General features: G+C 40.8%; 1 protein-coding gene across 1 annotated transcript in view; it reads right to left on the bottom strand.

The window, feature by feature from the left end:
* Window positions 1-23,834, bottom strand: part of LOC308241167 (procollagen C-endopeptidase enhancer 2-like) — a gene marked incomplete at both ends in the record, with an annotated part of 76,452 nt that extends 52,618 nt beyond the window's left edge. The window contains 2 exons of the mRNA XM_080654658.1: window positions 11,511-11,766; window positions 23,796-23,834. Coding sequence (XP_080510784.1) covers window positions 11,511-11,766; window positions 23,796-23,834 — 295 coding nt within the window. The remainder of the gene's footprint in view (window positions 1-11,510; window positions 11,767-23,795) is intronic.
* Between the last annotated feature and the right edge of the window lie 961 nt (window positions 23,835-24,795).

The raw sequence follows: 24,795 nt of genomic DNA, 5'->3' as shown, positions 1-24,795 counted from the left end.
AAGAGACTTTGCCTGTGTCCTAATATGTGGTATATCTTTGAAAATGTTCCATGTGCACTGGAGAAGATTGTATATTCTGTAGCTTTGGGGTTAAATGTTCTGAAGATGTCAATTAAGTCCATCTGATCTAGTGGGTCATTTAGGATTGCTGTTTCTTTGCTGATTTTTTTGTTTAAAAGATTTATCCAGTGGTATCAATGGCGTATTAAAGTCCCCTACTATGATTGTATTGCTGTCCATCTCTCCCTTGATATCTTCCAGAAGCTTTTTTATGTATTTGGGTGCTCCTGTATTGGATGCATATATGTTTACCGAAGTTATATTCTCTTCTTGATTTGCTCCATTTAGTATTATGAAGTGGCCCTCCTTATGTCTTGTTATAGCCTTCAGTTTGAGGTCTATTTTGTCAATTACAATTAAAAATAGAATTGCTACCCCAACTTTGTTATCATTTCCATTTGCCTGAAAATTTTTTTCCAATCTCTTCACTATCAGTCTGTGTGAGTCCTTTGTTCTGAGGTGGGTCTCTTGTTGACAGAAAATACATGGTTCAAGTTTTCTTATCCATTCAGCTACCTTATGTCTTTTGATTGGAGCATTTAATCCATTTACACTTAAGGTTATTATTGACTAGAGGCCCGGTGCACGAAAATTCATGCATGAGGGAGAGGGGTCCCTCAGCCCGGCCTGCCCCCTCTCACAGTTTGGGAACCCTCAGGGGATGTTCTACTGATGGCTTAGGCTCAGCCCTCGCAGCTGCTGCGGCTTTGTCCTGAAGGATGGCTGGAAGGATGTTTGTCTAATTAGCATATTATGCTTTTATTATTATTGATAGGTACTTGTTTGTTGCCATTTTTATTCTTTGTGCCTGTGTTCCTTCTTCCCTTTCTATTTCTTCTTTTTTTACAGCAGTCCCTTTAACATTTTTTGCATTGCTGGCTTGGTGGTAATAAGCTCCCTTAGACCTTTTTTGTCTGTGAACCTCCTGATTTCACCTTCAATTTTGAATGATAGCCTTGCTGGGTATAATACTCTTAGATTCAGTCCCTTGCTTTGTGTCACTTTGTATATTTTATTCTATTCCCTTCTGGCCTGATTTGTTTCTGTTGAGAAATCAGTTGATAATCTAATGGGAGATCCCTTATAGGTAACTTTCTGTCTCTCTCTGGCAGCCTTTAAGATTCTTGCTTTGTTGTTGGTGATTGCCAATTTAATTATGATGTGTCTTGGTATTGGTCTATTTGGGTTCATCTTGTTTGGGACTCTGTGAGCTTTTTGGACTTGTGTGAGTTTTAAAAAAAGTGTGTATACATTTTGGGGGGACATCTTGTATAATGAACTTCTATGTATCCATCACTCAGTTGCAACAACCAACTAGCGTTATCCACCACCTGCTTTATTATTATTATTGATTTACAGGTTTGGAGGAGGTAAATTCATACACTTTGAAGTGCACAAATCTTAGCTGTAAAATTTTCAAAAATGAATATATCCATGTAAGCCACACTCCTATTACTATATAGAATCCCTTTCACACAAAATTTCTGTATCCCAGCCCAGTCAACCTGCTGACTCTCTATACCATGTTTCTGAACTTTCACCTTCCATTAGTTTTACTCTGGACCTTCATGTAAATGAAATCATATAGTGTGTATTCTTTTGTGTCTGGCTTCTCCTGCTTAGCACAACACCAGAGATTCATTTATGTTGCCATGTGTTTTGGAGGTCTGTTCCTTTATACTGCTGAGCAGTATGCCAGTGTATGGAAACACCACAATCTGTTTACCCATTCACTTAGATGTTTTCATTTTGCATTATTGGGTGAATAAAGCTGCCAGGAACATTTTTGTACAAATATCTTTGTGGAATTTATTTATTTGCATTACTTACACAAATGCTCAGGAGTACAATTCCTGGACCAAGAGTAGATGTAGATGTTTAACTTCACATGAAACTACTGAAAATTATTCCCAAGTGGTTGTAGCTTTTATAGCTCTCAAGGTATGAGCACTTTGGTTGCATTATATCCTTGCCACCATTTCATGTTTTAGCCAATCTGGTGAGTGTGTACCAATATCTCCATGTAGTTTTAATTTGCATTTCCCTGTTGGCTAATGATACTGAGTAGTTTTTCATGTACTTATTAGTTAGTCATATATCTTCCTTTGTGAAGTCGTTCAGGTGTTGGCCCATTTTTATATTTATTGGGATCTTTATCTTTTTTTGTTGTTGAGTTTTATGAGGTTTTTATATATTCTGAATAGAATTCCTTTATTAGATATTTTCATGAATATTTTCTCCCATTCTGTAAGTTACCTATTCATCTTTGTAACAATGCCTTTTTAGAAGTATTGGTTTTAATTTTAATTTTTGCGTGGTACATATTTTTTCATCCGTTTACATTCAACCTATGTTGACTTTGTATTTGAAGCACTTTCTTATATACAAAGCTCTTTCTTATAGTGTTGGAATTTCTTATTTCACCCATTTTAATAATTACTGTCTTATTATTGGAATACTTAATCCTTTGAATTTAATACTTGGATTTAGTGTGCCATTTATTATTTTGTTTTATCCATCCCACTTTTCTTTTGTTTCATCTGCTCTCCCTTTTCTGTTTTCTTTGGGTTAGTTGAATGATTTTAGTATTGTATTTTAATCTTTTCCCTCTTAGCCTAACTCTTACTTTTTTTTCACTTTTTAAAAATTCGTTTAATTTTTACATTTTTAATGGTTACTCTAGGGATTACAATATGCATCTTTAACTTATCATAATCTGCCTAGAGTTAATATTGTATTTCTCATGTATTATATATGTATGTGTATGTGAACAGCATAGTTCCATTTACCTCTCCATCCTTTGTCCTATTGTTGTCATATATATGACATCATTATACATGTCATATTTACATTACGATTCATAACAGTAGCAAAATTACAGTTATGAAGTAGCAATGAAAATAATTTTATGGTTGGGGGTTACCACAACATGAGGAACTGTATTAAAGTGTCGCGGCATTAGAAAGGTTGAGAACCACTGCACTAGATCAAATAGCCTTAATTGACAGTTATAGAGCCTTTCATCCTAGAACATCTGATTATACACTCTTCTCCAGTGCATGTGGAACATTCTCAAGGATATACCATATGTTGTGTCATAAAACTAGCATCAATAAGTTCAAGACTGAAATTATACTAACCATATTCTCTGACCATGATGCCTTGATATTAGAAACCAACTACAAAAAGGGGTAAAAAAAAACACCCCACAAATATGTGGAGATTAAACAACATACTACTAAAAAATGACTGTGCCAATGAAATAAAAGGTGAGATCAAAAGATATGTAGAGACAAATGAGAATGAAAATACAACATATCTAAACCTCTGGGATGCAGCTAAAGCAGTGATGAGGGAAGTTTATATCATTACAAGTCTATCGCAAGAGACAAGAGAAATCTCAAGTAAACAATTTAACATTATATCATAAAGTACTAGAAAAAGAACAAAGCAGCCCAAAATCAGAAGAACAAAAGAAATAATAAAAATTAGAGTGGAATTGAATGAAATAGATAACAAAAAGACTATAAAATTAATTTTAAAAAAGGAGCTGGTTCTTTGAAAAGATTGATAAAACTGACAAACTCCTGGTTAGACTCACTAAGGAAAAAGGAGAAAAGACCCATATAAACAAAATCAGAAAGAGGAAAAATCACCACAGACATTACAGATATACAAGGATCGTACTAAAATACTCTCAAAGACTATATGCCACCAAATTCAATTACCTAGAAGAAATGGATAAGTTCCTAAAATATATATAACCTCACTAGACAAAACCATAAGAATTGGAAAATCTAGATAGACTGATTAGTGGTGAGGAAATTGAAAAAAAAAAAGCGTCCCAAAAAATAAAAGTCTAGGACCAGATGGCTTCACCAGTGAATTCTACCGAATGTTCAAAGAAGATTTGAAACCTATCCTTCTCAAACTCTTCCAAAATACTGTGGCAGAGGCAATACTTCCTAACATATTTTATGAGGCTAACATAACCCTGATACCAAAACCTGGCAAAATGACACAAAAAAAGAAAACTACAGAGCAATATCCTATATGATAAAAGGCTAATATGCAAATTATCCCCTTGACCAGGAGTTCGACCGGGAGTTTGACCAGGGGGTGGAGCCGGCCAGGCAACCACCCATGCCCCCTCCCCATGGCCAACCCCACCCCCGATTGGCCCCCCACCCTGATCAGGGGTAGGGCCAGCTGGCCAACCACCCACAGCACCTCCCGCTGGCCGGACCCACCCATGCACGAATTTGTGCACCAGGCCTCTAGTCTCTGATGAATACAGATGCAAAAATCCTAAACAAAATACTAGCAAATCAAATATAACAATATATTAAGAAATAATACATCATGATCAAGTGGCATTAATTCCAGGAGGACAAGATGGTTTGACATAAGCAAATCAATCAATGTAATACACCACATTATTTTAAGAAAGGATAAATCATATTATCTAATCAATAGATGCAAAAAAAGCATTTGATAGGATACAACATCCATTTATGATTAAAACACTCAATAAAATAGGAATAGAAGAGCTCAACATAATAAAGGCCACATATGACAAACCATCAGCCAATATTGTAATCAGTGACTAAAAAACAGAAAGCTTTTCCTCTAAAATCAGGAACAAGATGAGGATGCCCACTCTCACCACTCTTATTCAACAAAGTTCTGGAAGTCCTACACAGAGCAATAAGGCAAGAGAAAGAAATAAAAGGCATCCAAATTGTGAATGAAGAAGTAAAAGTGTCGCTTTTTGCAGATGACATGATTCTGTACATAGAAAACCCTACAGGCTCCACTAAAAACTATTAGAAACAAACAAATACAGTAAATTTGCAGAATACAAAATCAATGTACAAAAATCCACTGCTTTCTTATATACTAACAACAAAACTTCAGAAAATAAATAAAAGATAATAAGATAATATTCTTTTTTTTATTTTTTAAATAAATCTTTATTCAGATTATTACAATTATTTCTCCTTTTTCCCCCCATAGCTCCTCTCCACCCATTTCCCACCCCACCTTCTGCCCTTACCTCCCCCCCACTGTCCTCATCCATAGGTGTATGATTTTTGTCCAGTCTCTTCATGAACCCCCCATACCCCTTTCCCCCTGAGAATTATCAGTCCACTCCCTTTCTATGCCCCTGATTCTATTATATTCACCAGATTATTCTGTTCCTCAGGTTTTTAATTCACTTGATTTTTAGGTTCACTTGTTGATAGATATGTATTTGTTGTTCATAATTTTTCTCTTTACTTTTTTCTTCTTCCTCTTCTTTAAGAATACCTTTCAGCATTTCATATAATACTGGTTTGGTGGTGATGAACTCCTTCAGCTTTTTCTTATCTGTGAAGCTCTTTATCTGCCCTTCAATTCTGAATGATAGCTTTGCTGGGTAGAGTAATCTTGGTTGTAGGTTCTTGCTATTCATCACATTGAAAATTTCTTGCCACTCCCGTCTGGCCTGCATAGTTTCTGTTGAGAAGTCAGCTGACAGTCGTATGGGTGCTCCCTTGTAGGTAACTAACTGTTTTTCTCTTGCTGCTTTTAATATTCTCTCTTTGTCTTTTGCTCTTGGCATTTTAATTATGATGTGTCTTGGTGTGGTCCTCTTTGGATTCCTTTTGTTTGGGGTTCTGTGGGCTTCCTGGACTTGTAAGTCTATTTCTTTCACCAGGTGGGGGAAGTTTTCGGTCATTATTTCTTCAAATAGGTTTTCAGTATGTTGCTCTCTCTCTTCTTCTGGCACCCCCATAATTCTGATGTTGGTACGCTTCAAGTTGTCCCAGAGTCTTCTTACATTATCTTCAACTTTTTGGATTTTTTTTTTTTTTGCTTTTTGCTTTTTGCTTTTCCGGTTGAGTGTTTTTTGCTTCTTTGTATTTCAATTCTTTGACTTGATTCTTGTGTTCCTTTTGTCTGTTTTTGGGTCTCTGTATAATATTTTTTATTTCAGTCAGTGTATGTTTAATTTCTAGTTGGTCCTTTTTCATATCTTTGAGGGTCTCGTTATATTTATCGGCCTTTTCTAGGATATTCTTAAAAAGCCTTATAACTGTGGTTTTGAATTCTATATCCAGTCGTTTGTTTTCCACCATTTCTTTCGTTTGTGATCTGATTCTTTGACGCCGCATTTTTACTGCTTCCCTGAGTTGGTAAGGTTGATTTGTGTGCTAGGTTTCCAATATGGCCCAGTGGGTCTGCCCCCCCAGTTAACCTGAGGTGGACACTCTTGGTGCATCCCTTTGTGGACCGTGTGTACAGCCTTGTTGTAATTAAGTCTTTATTGTTGTTGGTATCACTGGAAAGAATTGACCTCTAGGCCAGTTGGCTATAAGGATCAGCTGTGTCTATGCTGGGAGAAGTTCGGTGCTGGAGACAGCCTTATAGGATTAGACTTGCCAAATTGCAATAGCCTCTGTGCTCAGCTTGGATGGGGTGGAGTCTCAGTCTTGGCTTCCCGTCAGCCTTGCCCTTGCACACACGTGCGCGCCTTCAGACCTCTGCCTTCCCTGGCTCCCGAGTCTCCGCCCGAGAGTCCAGACTCCCCCCACAAGAGCGTGGGTCCCCAGGGGCTCGCCTGGAACTGGGGTTCACTGCAGTAAGAACTGGGGCTCAGTGCAGTCAGGAGCCTCTGACTCCCTTCCACTAGGGAAAGCCTGTGGCAACCTCCACAGCCTTTGTGCGCACTGGCACACGCGCGCTTTCAGTCCTCCGCCTTCCCCGGCTCCCGAGTCTCTGCCCGAGAGTCCAGACTCCCCCCACAAGAGCGTGGGTCCCCAGGGGCTCGCCTGGAACTGGGGTTCAGTGCAGTAAGAACTGGGGCCCAGTGCAGTCAGGAGCCTCTGTCTCCCTTCCACTAGGGAAAGCCTGTGGCAACCTCCGCAGCCTTTGTGCGCACTGGCCCGCGCGTGCCTTCAGACTTCTGCCTTTCCCAGCTCGAGTCTCCGCCTGAGAGTCCAGACTCCCCCGTAAGAGCGTGGGTCCCCAGGGGCTCGCCCGGAACTGGGGTTCAGTGCAGTCAGAACTGGGGTTCAGTGCGGTCGGGGGCTTCCTTCCCCCTTCCGCCAGAGAAAGTCAGCCAGGCTCTCAGCCTCCCTTCCTCTCTGCGCGCACAAAGACCCTTTGCCGTACCTCCAATTCTCTGTGAGCTTTTCTCTTTCCTTCTAGTTGTAGAATTTTCACTCAGCCAGCTTTCCTGTGGTTCTGGATGGTGTCCGTTCTGTCTTTTAGTTGTAGTTTTGAAATTGTTGTGCGAGGCAGCAGTTTAGGTGTTTACCTATGCCGCCATCTTGGTTTCTCCCCCACGAGATAATATTCTGGTTTGCTTATGAAATGCGCATGGCCTGTGAGAGCTCTTTGCACAGTTAAAACTATTGTGCAAAAAATGCTGCTGCTCTACAAGTTTGGGTTCTTGATTTCCCTGGAGGTTCTGAATGAAGGTTGCATACAGGCTCATTAATGGCTGTCTGTGCCAAGGCTCCTGGGGTCTCGTGGTGGCCTTTTTGAGCATGGGGTGCAGAAGCCTTTCTGGATTTGGATATGTCTGCAGAAGGAAGACAAAAGCCAAGGCCAGGTGCATGAAATGAGGGGCTTGCATTTATAGTTACCTTGGGGATTTTTCTATCTTGCAATAAAATGTAATAGAAATTATTTGCAGCATACCTCTACTCATTTGGGCAGTTTGTTTCAAAGGGTTATTTGTCTCATCCCAGATCTTTAGTGAAATTTTATGTGTAATTATTAAGTATTTATATTCTACCATGTGAATAGAACACATTTAGTGCTGCATTTTAGACTGATGTCTGTTTCTGTGACACAAAGCCTCCTTTACCTTTTAAAAATGTTATTTGTGATTTTTAAATTATTATTTATTTTGATTGTGAAATAAATACATGAATGAAAAATCTTAAAAAAGAGAAATGAAACAAAACAATTCCATTTGCAATTTCAACCAAAGAATAAAGTACCTATGAATAAACTTAACAAAGGATGCAAAAGACCTATATACTGAAAACTACAAAGCATTATTAAAAGAGATTGAAAAAAAACACAATAAAATGGGAAAATATCCTGTTTTCATGGATTGGAAGAATCAACATAGTTAAAATGGCCATATTACCCAAAGCAATATACAGTTTTAATGTAACCCCCATTGAAATCCCAATTGTCATTTTTTAAAAAATAAATAGAACAAAAATTCATCTGATTTGTATGGAACCACAAAAGAGCCCAAATAGCCAAAGCAATACTGAGAAAAAAGAATGTAGCCAAAGGTATCACACTACCTGACTTCAAATTATACTACAGAGCTATGATAATCAAAACAGCATGGTACTGGCACAGAACAGATACCGATCCATAGAACAGAATAGAGCCTAGATATAAAACCATACGTATATAAGCAGATAATTTTTGACAAAGGAGCCAAAAAGACACAATGGAGTAAATAAATGGTGCTGGGAAAATTGGAAAGTCACATGCAAAAGGGTGAAATGAGATTACAATTTGTAATTAATTCAAAATGGATCAAAGACCTTAATATAAGATCTGAAACAACAAATTACATTGAATAAAACATAGGTACTAAACTTATGGACCTTGGTTGTAGAAAACATTTTATGAACTTGACCCCAAAGGCAAGGGAAGTAAAGGCAAAAATAAATGAATGGGATAAAACTAAAAACTTCTGCACAGCAAAAGAAATCAACAAAACAAAGAGTCAGCCAAATGAATGGCTGATGATATTTGCAAACAACAGCTCTGACAAAGGTTTAATATCCAAAACACATCAAGAAACCAAACAAAAACAACCCAATTAAAAAATGGTCAGAGAAGACGTGAACAGACACCTCTCCCAAGAAGACATACAAAGAACCAGTAGATATAAGGAAAGGCATTCAACCGCACTGGCAATTAGGGAAATGCAAATCAAAACTACAATGAGATACCACTTCACACCTTTTAGAGTGGCCATTATCAATAAGACAAACAATAACAAGTGTTGGAGAGGTTGTAGAAAAAAGGGAACCCTCATGCACTCCTGGTGGGAATGTAGACTGGTACAACCACTATGGAAAGCAGTCTGGCGATTCCTCAAAAAATTAATAGAGTTATCATTTGACCCAGCAATCCCTCTCCTGGGTATACTGGTATACTGGAAAAACTCAAAATCATGTATTCACAAAGATATATGTGCCCCATCTTCATTGCAGCATAATTCAAATTAGCCAAGACATGGGGACAACACAAGTGTACTTAGATAGAGGAATGGATAAAGAAGATATGGTACATATATACAATGGAATACTACTCAGCCATAAGAAAGGATAAAATAGCACCATTTACAACAACATGAATGGACCTTGAGAACATTATGCTAAGTGAAATAAGTCAGTCAAAAAAAGCTAAGAATCATATGATTCACTCATATCTGTGTGTGTGTATATATATGTATATATATACACAGATATGTATATATATATATATATATATATATATATATATATATATATACACTAGAGGCCCAGTGCATGAAAATTTATGCACTGGAGGGGGGTCCCTCAGCCCGGCCTGCCCCCTCTCACAGTCTCGGAGCCCTCAGGGGCAGGAGGTGACTTGGTGATCAGGAGAAGGTGACACCCCCATCACACCTCTGCTGCTACCACTGCTGGCTGTGCAAGCCTTGGCCCAACCCTGGTTACCTGTGCCTCGGGCGGCCCTGGACAGCTGGGCAGCCACCATCCGAGGTTTGCCTGCACCTTAGACCAGCCCTGGGCGGCTGGGCAGCCACCATTCGAGGCCTGCCTCCACCTTGGGCTGGACCTGGGCAGCTGGGCAGCTGCCACCCAAGGTTTGCCTGTGCCTTGGGTTGGCCCCACCATCTTTGAGGGCATGTCAGTCAATTAGCATATTCCCTCCTTATTGTCTGTGGGTGCCGCCATATTTTTTTAAATTTCTTTATTGATTAAGTTATTATATATGTGTCCTTATAACCCATTACTCCCCCATCCCCCCTACTCATGCCCTCAGCCCCCTGTTGTCTGTGCCATTGGTTAGGCCTATATGCATGCATATAAGTCCTTTGGTTGATCTCTCCCCTTTACCCCCCATCCCCTACCTTCCTTCTGAGGTTTGACAGTCTGATCGATGTTTCTTTGTCTCTGGATCTGTTTTTGTTCATCAGTTTATGTTGTTTATTATATTCCATAAATGAGTGAGATCATGTGATATTTATCTTTCTCTGACTAGCTTATTTCACTTAGCATAATGCTCTCCAGTTCCATCTATGCTGTTGCAATGGTAAGAACTCCTTCTTTTTTTACTTTGAGGTTGGGGCAGTCAATTAGCATATTCCCTCTTTATTGGCTGTGAGTGCCACCATCTTTACAACAGCATGAGGGTCAATTAGCATATTCCCTCTTTATTAGATAGGATATAAAAGCCAAGCGACTGGAAGGACCGGAACGACCGTACAAACCTGTCTCTATGATGCGCACTGTGGCCAACCAACCACTGTGACTGGCCAACCGGCCTGATGGGGGTGGGGCCGGCCAGCCTGGCCTCCAATTGGCTCCCCCTACCCCAATCAGGGCAGGCCAGCTGGACCCCATCCATACACGAATTCATGCACTGGGCCTCTAGTATAGGATATAAAACTGAAACTCATGGACACAAACAGCAGTGTAGTAGTTGCCAGAGGAAAGGTGGTGGGTGGTGGAGGGTGAAGAGGGTTTAATATATGGTGATGGAAAATTATTTGACTTTGGGTGGTGGGAACACAGTGCAATATATCGATCATTTATCATAGAAATCTACACCTGAAACTTATATGATCCTATAACCCCATTAAATTAAAAAAAAATTAGGGAGTCCCCTTAGGCAAAAGGCTGCAAATATAACAGATCTTGCCCTCTGCATTTATCTTTCAAGGGTAGAGGTTTCTATTTTTAAGAGTTCACATGCACTGATGTGAAAATATCCCAACATATTGTGTTAAATGAAAAGAGAAAGTTGTGACACAATATGAATGCATGATCACACTTACACTTTTAAAAAATTATTGCAAATGTATAGAAATGAATGAGAACTACCAGCCATGGCTATTTCTAAAAGGGGACTACAATCTGGTGAAGAGGTATGTTTCTATAGCTGTATGTGTATGCAAACTTTACATTTTTACTCCATGATTATCTATATTTGAATTTTTTTAAAAATATATATGGGCTTTTAAAAAAAGAACTGATTATTTATGGTCTCTGAGTGCTTTCGTGGTATTTATTAGCTGTTTGAGAAGAACTTCTCCTAACTTTAAATTAAAGGAGTAAATACATATAAAGTGCCTAAGACACTATTTGACACACAGTAGGCCTTCAATAATTATGAGTATCCTTACTGATGTTATTCCCATGATATAGAAGCAATACCTCTTTCATTTGGTTCAGTGGCAGAGAACATGGCCATGAAACCATTCCCAGCAGTGTTGGGGTCGGGAATCATCTGCACCATCATCTTGTTGCCACTGGACACAAGGGCTCCAGGCCGAATCGTGCCACAGAAGCGCCCAATACGCTGGCCATTGCCGTGGCCGTTGTACACATCCACAAAGTCATAGCGGCACAGGTTGTCACTCTCAAGGTCTATGAGTCGGAAATTGAGAACTACTACTTTTCCCTTGGGAACCTGCCAAGAGAAAGGCCAATTGGAAAACTGTCATGAAAACAAAGTCTGAGGCTTTCACATTCAGCCAATTACTAGTGATCAGATAAACATAAAATCCAAGATGATGCTTTTTCTTCCCTCAAACCTGAACTAAGCCAGAAAAGGTACTCCAATAAAATATAAATATTTATCAACTTTGACAAACTGCACATTTCTCTATGGTACACAATGTTATTCCTAGAGAATTATCTTAACAAAGCTTCAAAATATTGGACTGGTCTTATTAATTGATACCATTACTCAAACATTTGCATATTCAAAAACACCAAGGCACCCAGCGATACTATTTGTCAAGGAAACATTTTGAAATGTCACTTCTCACAAATAATACAATGGAACATCTCAATATATAGAACATTTCTAACAACTTAAAACCAGAGGAATTATCTGACAATTTTGTAGCTAATCTTACCTAATAATAGACAAACATGTAAATTGACCGTACCTCCGCTACGCCACCAGCCAATCAGGAGTGATATGCAAATTAACCCAACAAAGATGGCGTTTAATTTGCATACACAGAGGCCAAGTGATGGGAGGGTGGGATGCTTGTGTCGTCGCCATGGTGACGATGCAGGTGTTCTGCCCCAACCCTGGTCTCTCAGGGCCTCTGGGCAGCGTGGGAAGGCAGGGCTGGAGCGGAAAGAGGCAGCTCCCAGAGTGGAAAGAGGCGGCTCCGGGGCCTGAGCGGAAAGGGGCTGGGCCGGAGTGGAAAAGCGGTGCCGGAAAGGAAAGCCCATTCTAGCACGAATCTTCCTGCATCGGGCTTCTAGTTTATAGATTATACTTTGGGTCCTGAAAAATCCAGATCAACTATGTATACTAATTACACTAACTTAGTAATAGTTGAATGTTCTCTTTTCAAAGTCACTAAGTTTTGGCTTGTTTTCTAGGTGCAAACTTTATATACCAGGTAGCTTTGAAACATGATGCACTGATGAAAAAGATGAGTTTTCACTTCCTCCTGAAACTTTCTTTACCATAATTTCCCCCTTATAATTCTTATGATGATTCCCTCCTTCTTTTCTGAATAGGCAGGGGAAAATATGACTGCAAAATATTTTGGCATAATTCTTACAAAAGCTTCATTTATTTCCCAGTTCATATCATCTTTCAATTTCTTCATTAAAGTAGTTTAGTCATAAAGTCTCAGTCAGATTTATTTCACGCTTTCAACTAGGTGAGGTTCCCACTGCATAACATAAAAATTTCATTCTGTAAAAACTTATAGATAATGTAGGTCAGTGATTATAAAACAACCAAACATAATGCACAAGCACATGTTTAGTTTACATTCATTTTAGTGAACTACCACAGACTCAAGAGTCAATAGGTGCTTTAAGGACATAACATGGCTTTCCCTGTTGATGAGTTCAGTGCCATGATTTTTATTTTTTTTTACGATAACAGGAAGTATAAAGTGCTATTTGCCTTTTCTGTCAATCATATACTCACCCTAATGTAGAAACAGTAATGGAGTAGTCACAAGAAGGGAAATATTTTGGCCTTGTCTTGGTTACATTCCAGTTATTAGAAGCTTATCTTTTTTTCTTTCAATTTTATTTTGTATTGGTTTTAGGTGTACAGCATAGTGGTTAGACAATCATATACTTTACATAGTGTTCCCTCAATATTTCTGATACCCCAACTGGCCCCATATGTAGTTATCACAATATTATTGGCCATATATTCCCTATGCTGTACTTTACTTCCCTATAACTATTCTGTAACTACCAATCTGTACTTCTTAATCCCATCACCTCTTTTACCCAGTCTCTCAATACCCCTCCCCTTTATTCTCTTTCTGTGTCTATGAGTCTGTTTCAATTTTGTTTGTTTATTTTGTTCTTTAGATTCCATGGACCATATGGTATTTGTCTTTCACTGACTGACTTATTTCACTGAGCATAATACACTCTAGGTCCATCCATGCTGTCGCAAATGGTAAGATTTCATTCCTTTTTATGGCCGAGTAATATTCCATTGTACATATGTACCACAGCTTTTCATCCTTATCTATTGGTGGACACTTGGGCTGCTTCCAAATATTGCCTGTTGTAAATAACACTGCTATGAACGTAAGGGTGGCATATATCCTTTGAAATTAGTTTCTTCCAATAAATCCCCAGAAGTAGAATCTCTAGGTCATAAGGCATTTTTAATTATTTGAGGAAACTGCTCGGAGTTTATGTTAATGGTGTGAATATCAGAAGTTGCAAAGCCACAGTCTAAGAAACTGATAAGAGGAAATGCAATATAATTTTTAAACATTCTCACTGAGATATCTGTTATAAAACTTCCTTGATTTTTATTTTGTTTTGTTGCAATCTCTATTTTATCCCATAATCAGATAATTATGAAAAATGTGATACCATCTGTAACCTTAAATATAAGCAAGCTCTCTATGACTCATTGAAAAATTTCCAGCCAAGGAAAACATTTTGAGCTGAATTAATTTAATCTGGATTGTCCTTACATGAATAATGACTATTGATATGAATGTATTGATAATTTTACAGAGAATAGTTCAAAGCTATGAGACCCTCCACCCAGAGATGAGTGTTTATTAAAAGGTATGAGGCTAAAAAAATAAATAAAATAAATAAATAAAATAAATAAAAGGTATGAGGCTGAGCTCTGGCCAGTGGTTAGAGCATTGGTCCAAGCACCAAAGCATCTCCGGTTCGATTCCCAGTCAAAGGCATGTACCTGGGTTGCAGGTTCGATCAACACCTGGTGGGGGCATGTGTGGGAGGCAACCAATAAAGGTTTCTCTCCCTCCCTCCCTCCCACTACCTTTCAAAATCAATGGAAAAAAATATCCTCAGGTGAGGATTAACCAATAAAATAAAAAGTAAAATAAATAGGTATGAGGACTAAGAATAGAGCCTTGGGGCACTCCAGTAGCATCGGATCTTCAAGATGAGGTCAAACCACAACAGAAACTGAGTTAATAAGTGGAAGGCAACCAGAAGGGTGGTGCCTACAAGCGAAGTGAAGAGACTATCCAGGAGGAAAGACTGGCCAGCTGAGTCAAGAGGAAGGTGAGGACTGAGAAATGATTGCTGGGGTTAGCAACCAGAAGTCAACAGTTATTCTGGCGAAGTAGTTTTTGTGAAGCAGTAAGTGAAAGGGTTAAAGAGAATAAAATGGGGCAGATAAAAACTTATTGTGCTTAGCAGATATCTTGCAGAAAGCTTGCAGCCTTGAGCGGAGCATAGCTCAGATAACCAGAAGACACCTGGCATGGGAGGAAGTAAGGATGGACCAGACACTTACATCAGCAGAGTAGCTTGCAGCCAGCAAAAATTAATAAAAACCTATCTCTCCCTGTTCTCTTCGCTGATGCCTTTCTCGGTCTCAGCCCACCTGCACCCAGGTGCCTGGAATAAAATCTTTTTTGATACATTATGGCCTCATGTCATAGGTGCGTGACCCCAACCTACTCCGAACCTTTCACTTGGTGCCGAAACTCGGGAAGGTCTAGTGAGGGGTCCAGTAAGAGCCATCACAGGGTTCCAGCAACCGGCACTTGGCACTCAGAGAATCCGTGATCATCCGGCTGCTGAGCTCCCCTGTGTCCAGGGAAGGCCCCCAGCCACGCTCCTGCACAGCTGAACTGCTGCTGAACTCTCAACACTTACTTGGGCCCCCTAGCCTTCCTCCGGACTGGTCTGGGTTGTGCCTGTGACTGGATAGTGGACCTCTCCTTGCCTTGCCTCCTCCTGCATCAACACCAGGCATACATTCATAGGTAAGTGGCTTTAGTCTGTTCTCTTCCGTCTGGACTGTCCTGTCATTTTAGGTCTGGAGCCAGGCTCCGGGATGATACTTTCAGCTGGCCCCACAGAAATCCAGTGCTGGTCGGGACAAGTCCTCAGAGGGAACCAGGTTCCCTCGCCCACTCTCCTGACGGGGACACCAGTCACAGGGGGAGGGCTCCATCCATTTCTTGTGAATCTTGGGGGAGACGGGGACACCTTTCTCAGCCTTAACTTCATGGAAAGCAAACCTTAAGCCACTGCCAGTCACCATGGGGAATTCGCAGTCGACCATTCCCCACACCACACCCCTGAGCTGTCTACTTAAAAGCCTTCAGACCCTAGAATTCATGCAGGACTTCTGGCCTCAGTAAAACGGCACTTTCAATTTCCAAATCATAACTGACCTTGACAATTACTGCCGCAGGCAGGGGAAGTGGTCTGAGATCCTGTATATTCAGGCTTTCTTACACTCAAGGACACATCCTTCTCTCTGTAACAGCTGCTCTCCCCCACAGGTTTTTTTTTTTTCCTTCTTCACTCTAAGTCCCCAGAGAATCTCAAATCCCCCTCCTCCTTCACCACTTTTGATCCCGCTGATCATCCCTTGGTTCCTCAGTCTATGGCTTCTCCATCTCAACAGCCTGAGAGCCCTCCACTCTACCGAGCAGATCCCACTGCCACCACCCTGTCTCACATCTGCTCCAGAGCAGTTTTCGGCTCTCTTCCTCCCCCTACTCTGGCACTAGCCGTAAAGTGCCCCCTTCGGGAGATTGCTGGCACCAAATCTGGCTTCATGCCCAGGGACGCAGATACCCTCCGCTGGCAGGCCGCTTGCCCACGCGTGCCCCCCGCCCCCCCCCCCTGCCGCCGCAAGTCAGAGCAGGTGCTGTCCCTAATGGGAACCACAATGGAACTATCAGAAAGGGCAGGCAGGTCGCAGGTCTTAAGACCACATTGTTCTCTGTCTAGAAGGACTGAGAAATGCAGCCCACAAAGCAGTTAATTATTATAAAAAAAAATAGCAACAGTCACCCAGGAAAGAAATAAAAATTTGGCAGTTTTCCTCTCTCGCCTTACACAGTCCATGAGAAAATACACCAATTATCCCTACAAACCTAGAGGGGACAACCCTCCCCCATGAGACCTTTCAAATATGACCTTTAAGGTCTTTAATAATAGAGACAAGAAGACTCAAATCCAAAAACAAAAGAGGAGATCAGGCCAAGGCTGAAGCCCAGACGAAGGCCTTTCAGTTCCTAGCCACCACTCTCATGAACCCCAAACAAAGTGCCGGTCCTCCAACCAAGAGTAAGTCAGGGGCTAAGCCTCCTCCAGGCCCATGCCTCAAATGCAACAAGAGAGGACACTGGACCAAGTCCTGCCCAAACACAAGACTCCCACTCGGGTCCTGGCCAAGGTGCAGGAGGAAAGGCCACTGGAAATAAGACTGCAGTCTGGCCCCTCCAGGTCAGAACTCAGCAAGGCCACCCTCTGGATCTGGTTTGGAGCTCCCAGACTTCCTGGGACTGGCCACCAAAGACTGAAGCTGCCCAGGCCCCAACAAGGCCTCACAGACTTACATCACCAGGACAGAGCCTCGGGTAATGATTATGGTGGCAGGTAAGCCAATCTCCTTTTTTAATTAGCACTGGGGCCACTGCCCTCTCTGAATTTGCTGGGACCCTTGTCCCCTCCTCAGTCTCTATTATGGGGGTTGACAGGTTATTCTCACAGTCATTAGCCACCTCACCTCTACACTGCATCTTACTAAATAACTCCTTGTCCATTCTTCTTGCCTGACCGAAATGGTACAGACATCCCCTCAAAAAGCCCAGATGTACCAAACAACATTCACCTACTTCAGTTTCACTGTCACCCCCACAAAGCCATGCCATTCCTTAGACTATAAATGCCTTATCACCTCCATCACTGTCCCCTCCTCTAAACAAGAAATACTCTCCTTTCTCGGGCTTGCTAGGTACTCTCACCTCTGAGTTCCCACTTTCAGTTTTCTTACAAAGCTCCTCTATAACATAACATGGCAAAGGGACTCCTCACTGAGCCTTTAGATCCTAAGGCTAGCATTCTCACCCCTTTAATGCTCTGAAAACTTCTCTGACCTCAACGCCTTCTCTCACACACACCTCTACTGCAAAACTACAAACACTTACTTAATAGTCCGGCTACTATCAGAAGCTGAACTCATTATCACCCAAACCTTAGCATATTATCTCTAAGGAAAAATGTGACAGTTTTAAATCCAAGAGGCTAGAGGCCTGGGAACAGACTACTAGGCCTGCTCCTTCCTCTCCCACCTTTTCTCCAGTCTCATAGGCCTATACATAATTTTCCAAAGTCTTTGGCAAGTTAAAGCTTTAAAACATTACTATATTAAATGATAAACATCTAAGTATTTCAACAAGTTTTGAGTTCATCTAATTTTAGTTTTTATTACAGAAAATCAATAAATTTAAAACTGATAATATAACGTCTTATACTTTGTTAAAGATATATTTCTTAAAAGTGAGAATGTTCATCAAATGGTTTTAATAATAAAGGACATAAGGCATGGACATGCATTTTTAAAGGGAAAAGAAAGTGAATTAAAGTTGTAAAAATGTTTATGAAAGTTGTAAGAAGGTTCATGAAAGTTATAGAAGATTTGTGGGAAGAAATGTTAAAAGGAAGTTATATAAATAACACAGGCCAGTAAGCCAGAATAAGCAGAATAGGGAAACTAAGATAGTAAAACAGCAGTCCACAGCCATCTAGTAAATCCTATCTCCCTAAACCAAGGACAAATTAAACTAAGAGAATAAACTTTGATATTTTAGACTACAACCCTCCAAACTAATGTCTCTTTCCTTCCACCAGACCATTTGTCATAACTCTTACTATTCTAGCTTTTACCCCAGTAATACTAAAATGTATAAAACAGTTTGTCTTCACCAGGTTACAAGCCCCACTTGAACTCAGATAATACCACCACTAGATACCATCACAACCTCCTTTTGTGCCCAGGCCTCATCATCCCTGACCCCCAGAGCAAGGACAACAGGCCAGATACAGATGTAAAAACTCACCAGGGCAGTAAGTTCTAAATGCCTAGCAAGGGGCAAAACTGGAAAACAACAACAACAACAAAAACCTCGTCTCCAGAATAACTTATCCCCCCCACTAGCCTTCCTGGAAAAATAGCCCCTCTCGCATATCAGCCACATGACTAATGAATTATGACTTTCACTCTCCTGCAGATTGTTAGTGACAACATTCCCACACCTGGCTCAGACTATCTCATCTGAACAGTGCAAAATATTTTTTTTAAATATATTTTATTGATTTTTTGCAGAGAGGAAGGGAGAGGGATAGAGAGTTAGAAACATCGATGAGAGAGAAACATCGATCAGCTGCCTCTTGCACACCCCCTACTGGGGATGTGCCCGTAACCAAGGTACATGCCCTTGACCGGAATCGAACCTGGGACCCTTCAGTCCGCAGGCCGACGCTCTATCCACTGAGCCAAACCGGTTTCAGCTGCAAAATATTTTTTAACTCATTACAGACCTCTGGCTCCAGGGCAATTTACAGGATTTCTCTCCAGATCACATCTGTTTGTTTACCTTCACAGTGCTTCTAAATCTCACAGACCTCTTATATCCCTACAATTGTCCTCTTACTAGCCCTAGATGATCTCTTAGCCAAAGATGGAAGAGTTTATTTAATTGCTAACACCCCCCCCCCTGTTTTATCTAAACTCTACAGGTCAAATAAAGGAAAAAAAACACAATGCATTCTACAGAATGCTCAATGGCTCAAGGAGGTCAGTCAGGACAGCATAGAGCAGTCCATATGGCCCAGCCTACAAGCAGCTCTTCCCAAATTAACCTGGCTTTTACCCCCTTACAGGACCCCTAACACTATTGCTCCTTCTCCTCCTCTTCAGGCCCTGCATTTTCAGAATAGTGACCAAATTTATACAAACAAGATTAAAAGTCCTAGTTAAGACAGTAAGACAATTTGTTCTTACCCAGGTAAATGGACCCTACAGGCCTATATCCCAGGAAATAATCTGAATTTACTTATTAGGCGTCCACAACAGACCTCCCAGGCATGAAGTAGAGAAATGGCAACCCCATCCCCTTTCTTTTCCTTTTATATACACCCTTTAAGATGGGAATGAAAGGGTTAAAAAGAATAAAACAGGGCAGAGAAAAACTTATTGTGCTTAGCAGATATCTTGCAGAAAGCTTGCAGCCTTGAGCAGAGCATAGCTCAGATAACCAGAAGACATCTGGCATGGGAGGAACCAAGGACGGACCAGACCCTTACATCAGCAGAGCAGCTTACAGCCAGCAAAGATTAATAAAAACCTATCTCTCCCTGTTCTCTTCGCTGATGCCTTTCTTGGTCTCAGCCCACCTGCACCCAGGTGCCTGGAATAAAATCTTTTTTGATACATTATGGCCTCATTTCATAGGTACATGACCCCGGCCCACTCCGAACCTTTCAGTAAGGACAAAGGCTGTAAGAGAAGGATTGAAGAGAAAATGGAGAGGAATTGGTGATAATAAATATAGACAAACCTTTCAAGGAGTTTTGCTGGAAGGATAAACAGAGTAATATGGGGGTTACTGGAAGAAGATGTGAGGTGAAGACAGAATTTTACAAGGGACTATATTAAGGCATATTTGCATCCAATGGGAATTCTGTAGAGAAGGCAAAACTGATGAATAGGAGGGAGGGAGATTTGCTGGAGAAATGTCGTTGAGCAAGCATGGGGAGATGTGATCTAAGGCACAGTTCACCCAATGAGCAGAGGGAAGGTGGGCACATGAAGGTTAGTAGGTGAGACTGTGAGAATATATGAAACTTTTCTTCTGATTGCTGTTCTTTTGGTAGTGAAATGGAAAACAAGGCCCCAGCAGCAAGAGTGGATGTGACGGCAGCTTTGGGAATTTGAGAACAGAGGAGTTCCTTACATTGAGAAGACATTTCCACGTGTTTTCTGACTATTTTGTCCAGTTTCCTGCTGCTTTTCTATGACTTCCTAGTAGATTCTAAGACTGAGGCATAGTGTGCTTACTTCTCATTACCAATATTTTATCCTGCATTGTACAAACAGCTTACTGTACTCTTTCTTCACATTAAGAAGACATTTCCATGTGTTTTCTAACTGTTTTGTCCTGTCCATTGCTTCTTTTCAGCGAATTCCTAGTGGTTTCAAAGACTGTGGCATAGTGAGTTTATTTTTATTTTTTAATAAATCTTTATTGTTCAGATTATTACAGGTGTTCCTCTTCTTTTCCCCCCATAGCTCCCCTCCACCTGATTCCCCACCCCACCCCATGCCCTTCCCCCCCCCGCCACTGTCTTCATCCATAGGTGTAAGATTTTTGTCCAATCTCTTCCTGCACCCCTCACATCCCCTTCCCCCTGAGAATTGTCAGTCCACTTCCTTTCTATGTCTCTGATTCTATTATATTCACCAGTCCATTCTGTTCTTCAGATTTTTTATTCACTTGATTTTTAGATTCACTTGTTGGTAGATATGTATATGATGTCATTTTGTTGTTCATAATTTTTATCTTTACCTTTTTCTTCTTCTTCCTCTTCTTAAAGAATACCCTTCAGCATTTCATGTAATGCTGGATTGGTGTTGATGAACTCCTTTAGCTTTTTCTTGTCTGTGAAGCTCTTTATCTGACCTTCAACTCTGAATGATAGCTTTGCTGGGCAGAGTAATCTTGGTTGTAGGTTCTTGCTGTTCATCACTTTGAATATTTCTTGCCACTCCCTTCTGGCCTGCATAGTTTCTGCCGAGAAATCAGCTGACAGTTGTATGGGTACTCCCTTGTAGGTAACTAACCATTTTTCTCTTGCTGCTTTCAAGATTCTCTTTGTCTTTTGCCCTTGGCATTTTAATTATGATGTGTCTTGGTGTGATCCTCTTTGGATTCCTCTTGTTTGTGGTTCTGTGCGCTTCCTGAACTTGTAAGTCTATTTCTTTCACCAGGTAGGGAAAGTTTTCTGTCATTATTTCTTCTAATAGGTTTTCAATATTTTGCTCTCTCTCTTCTTCTGGCACCCCAAAAATTCAGATGTTGGTACGCTTAAAGTTGTCCCAGAGGCTCCTTACACTATCTTCATATTTTTGGGTTCTTTTTTCTTTTTGTTTTTCTGGTTGGGTGTTTTTTGTTTTCTCATATTTCAGATCTTTGGTTTGATTCTTGGGGTACGTTGATCTACAGTTGAGTTTCTGTATATTCTTTATTTCAGACAGTGTATGCTTATTATCTGACTGGTCCTTTTCCATTTTTTTGGCATTCTCATTAAGATCCTTAAAGGTCTCACTAAATTCCTCAGCGGTTTTTAGAAGATTCTTGAGTAACCTTATAAATGTGGTTCTGAACTCTATGTCATCCAGTAGTTTGCTTTCTTCCATTTCTTTCATTCGTGACATGTTTCTTTGTCTCCGCATTTTGCTGCTTCCCTGTGTTGATGGAGTGGCTTTGTGTGGTAGGTGACCTATAGGGGCCAGTAGCTCAGCCTCCCCAATCACCTGAGGTGGACACTCTTGGTATACCCCTTTGTGGACACTCATGCAAAGTCTTGGTGTAGTTAAGCCTTGATTGCTGTTGGTACACTGGGAGGAATTGACCTCCAGGCCAATTGGCTGTGAGGACCCGCTGTGTCTATAATGGAAGAACTGCTGCGCTGGAGACACACTTATGGTGCAGGACTTGTTTCAGTGGGGCTTTGGTGCTCACTGAGTCTGCCTCTTGAATGTGTCACTTATGGATGTGAGCAGTTGAAATCTGGTGTCTCACACTGACCACTAGGTATACTGGCTTCTGGATCTCCAATTGGGTGCAGGTCAGCTACTGTCTGAGGCCACCCAGCAGGCGCTACAGCGAGAACTACAGTTTTCTCCTCTTTGCTTGGGGTTTGGAGGTTTTGGAGCTGTCTGACCCGGGCTGCAAGTTTGCTAGGTTAAGCTGCGATAGGGAAGGCCATTCATATGCTAAAGCCACTGCTTGGAGCTTGGGTGGGTTTGTAGGTTGTGCAGGGCAGGGTCTCAGGGTGTCACTAGGCTAGGGCGTGGCAAACAGCGATGGCTGCCAGTAAGCCAGCTCTGCGTCTCTGACCGCGTCCCTGAGTCCCGCACCCCAGCGCAGTAAACAATTATTCCTGCGCGCAGCCCTGCAAGCAAGCCGCCCTCACTTTCCGACCCAATGGCAGACAGCCCAGCTTCTCCCTGTAGGAGTTTGGGTCCCCTGCGTCTCCCCAGAAACTGGAGTTCAGAGCAATCGGGAGCTTGTCTCCCTTCGGGTTGAGAAAAGCAGCGCTCCCAGTGGCCCGCCGCCAGCCCGATTTGCGTGCCTCCGTACCTCAGCTTTTCAGCACTTGTGCACGTCTCAATGCTCTTTTCTCTTTCCTTCTAGTTGTAGAACTTCCACTCAGCCAGCTTTCCCATGGTTCTGGGTGATAGACATTTTGTCTTTCAGTTGTAGTTTTGAAATTGTTGTGCGAGGCAGCAGTTTAGGTGTTTACCTATGCCACCATCTTGGATCCTTCTCCCATAGTGAGATTATTGCTCTATTTCAGGAATTACCCCAAGATTGCAAACCCCTTTCTGTACTCTTTCCTCTCATTGATAAGTCATTTCCTTGTGTTTTCTATTTTGTCCAGTTTCCTGTTGCTTTTCTGTGAATTCCTAGTAGATTCCAAGATGCAGGTATAGTGTGCTTACTTCTCAATACCAAGATTTACCCCCCCCCATTGTACATTGTTTCTGTACTCGTTCCTTACATTGAGAAGACATTTCCACGTGTTTTCTCACTGTTTTTTTTTCCAGTTTCCTGCTGCTTTTCTATGAATTCCTAGTAGATTCTAAGACTGAAGTATAGTGTGCTTACTTTTCGTTACCAAGTTTTTATCCCGCATTGTACAAACAGTTTACTGTACTCTTTCCGCACATTGAGAAGACATTTCCACGTCTTTTCTAACTAATTTGTCTGGTTTATTGGTTCTTTTCAGTGACTTCCTAGTGCTTTCAAAGACTGTGGTGTAGTGTGTTTATTGCTCTATTTCAGGAATTTCCCCACAGATTGCAAACCCCTTTCTGTTTTTTCCTCACATTGAGAAGACATTTCCTCGAGTTCTGTATTTTGTCCAGTTTCCTGCTACTTTTCTGTGAATTCCTAGTGGTTTCTAGGACTGAGTTACGGTGTGCTTATTGCTCTTCACCAGGATTTTTCTGCGCATTGTACAAACACCTTTCTGCACTATTTTCTGAATTTTAGAAGTGATTTACACTTGTCTTCCAACTGTTTCATACAGGTTACTGTTACTTTTTAGTGAATTCCTAGTGGTTTCTCAAACTGCTATAGTTTGTTTATTGCTCTAGTTTAAGAATATCATCAAGATTGCAAACCCCTTTCTGAACTCTTTCCTCGCATTGAGAAGTCATTTTCACGTGTTTTCTAATAATTTTTTCCAGTTTCCTGCTGCTTTTCTGTGAATTCCTAGTGGTTTATAGGACTGAGGTATAGTGTGCTTATTCCTCTTTACCAGGATTTTTCTGCTCATTGTACAAAAGCCTTTCTATACTTATTCCACACATTGAGAAGACATATCCACGTGTTTTCTAACTATTTTGTCCCGTTTCGTGCTGCTTTTATGTGAATTCTTGTATATTCCAAGACACAGGTATAGTGTGCTTATTGCTCTATACCAAGATTTTTCACGCACTGTACAAACCCTTTTCTGTACTCTTTCCTCACATTGAGAAGACATTTCCATGTGTTTTCTGACTATATTGTCCAGGTTCTGTCTGCTTTTCTATGAATTCCTAGTAGTTTCTAAGACTGAGGTATAGCATGCTTTTACTTCTCATTACCAAGTTTTTATCCCTCATTGTACAAACAGCTTGCTGTAGTCTTTACTCACATTGAGAAGACATTTTCACCTGTTTTCTAACTATTTTGTCAATTTTCCTGCTGATTTTCTATGAATTCCTACTAGTTTCTAAGATTGAGGTTTTGTTTGATTATTGCTCTATTTCTCGGATGTCTCCACATTGTGCAAACACTTTCTATACTCTTTCCTCACATTGAGAAGTTATTTCCACATTTTTTTGGTCTAGTTTATTGCTTCTTTTCAGTGGTTTCAAAGACTGTGATATAGTGTTTTTACTGCTCTATTTCAGTCATTTCCCCAAGATTGC

Source organism: Plecotus auritus (genome assembly GCF_963455305.1).
Source record: "Plecotus auritus genome assembly, chromosome: 2".
NCBI lineage: Eukaryota > Metazoa > Chordata > Mammalia > Chiroptera > Vespertilionidae > Plecotus > Plecotus auritus.
The sequence above is the reverse complement of the archived record's forward strand: the minus strand, read 5'-3'. Positions and strand labels throughout refer to the sequence as shown.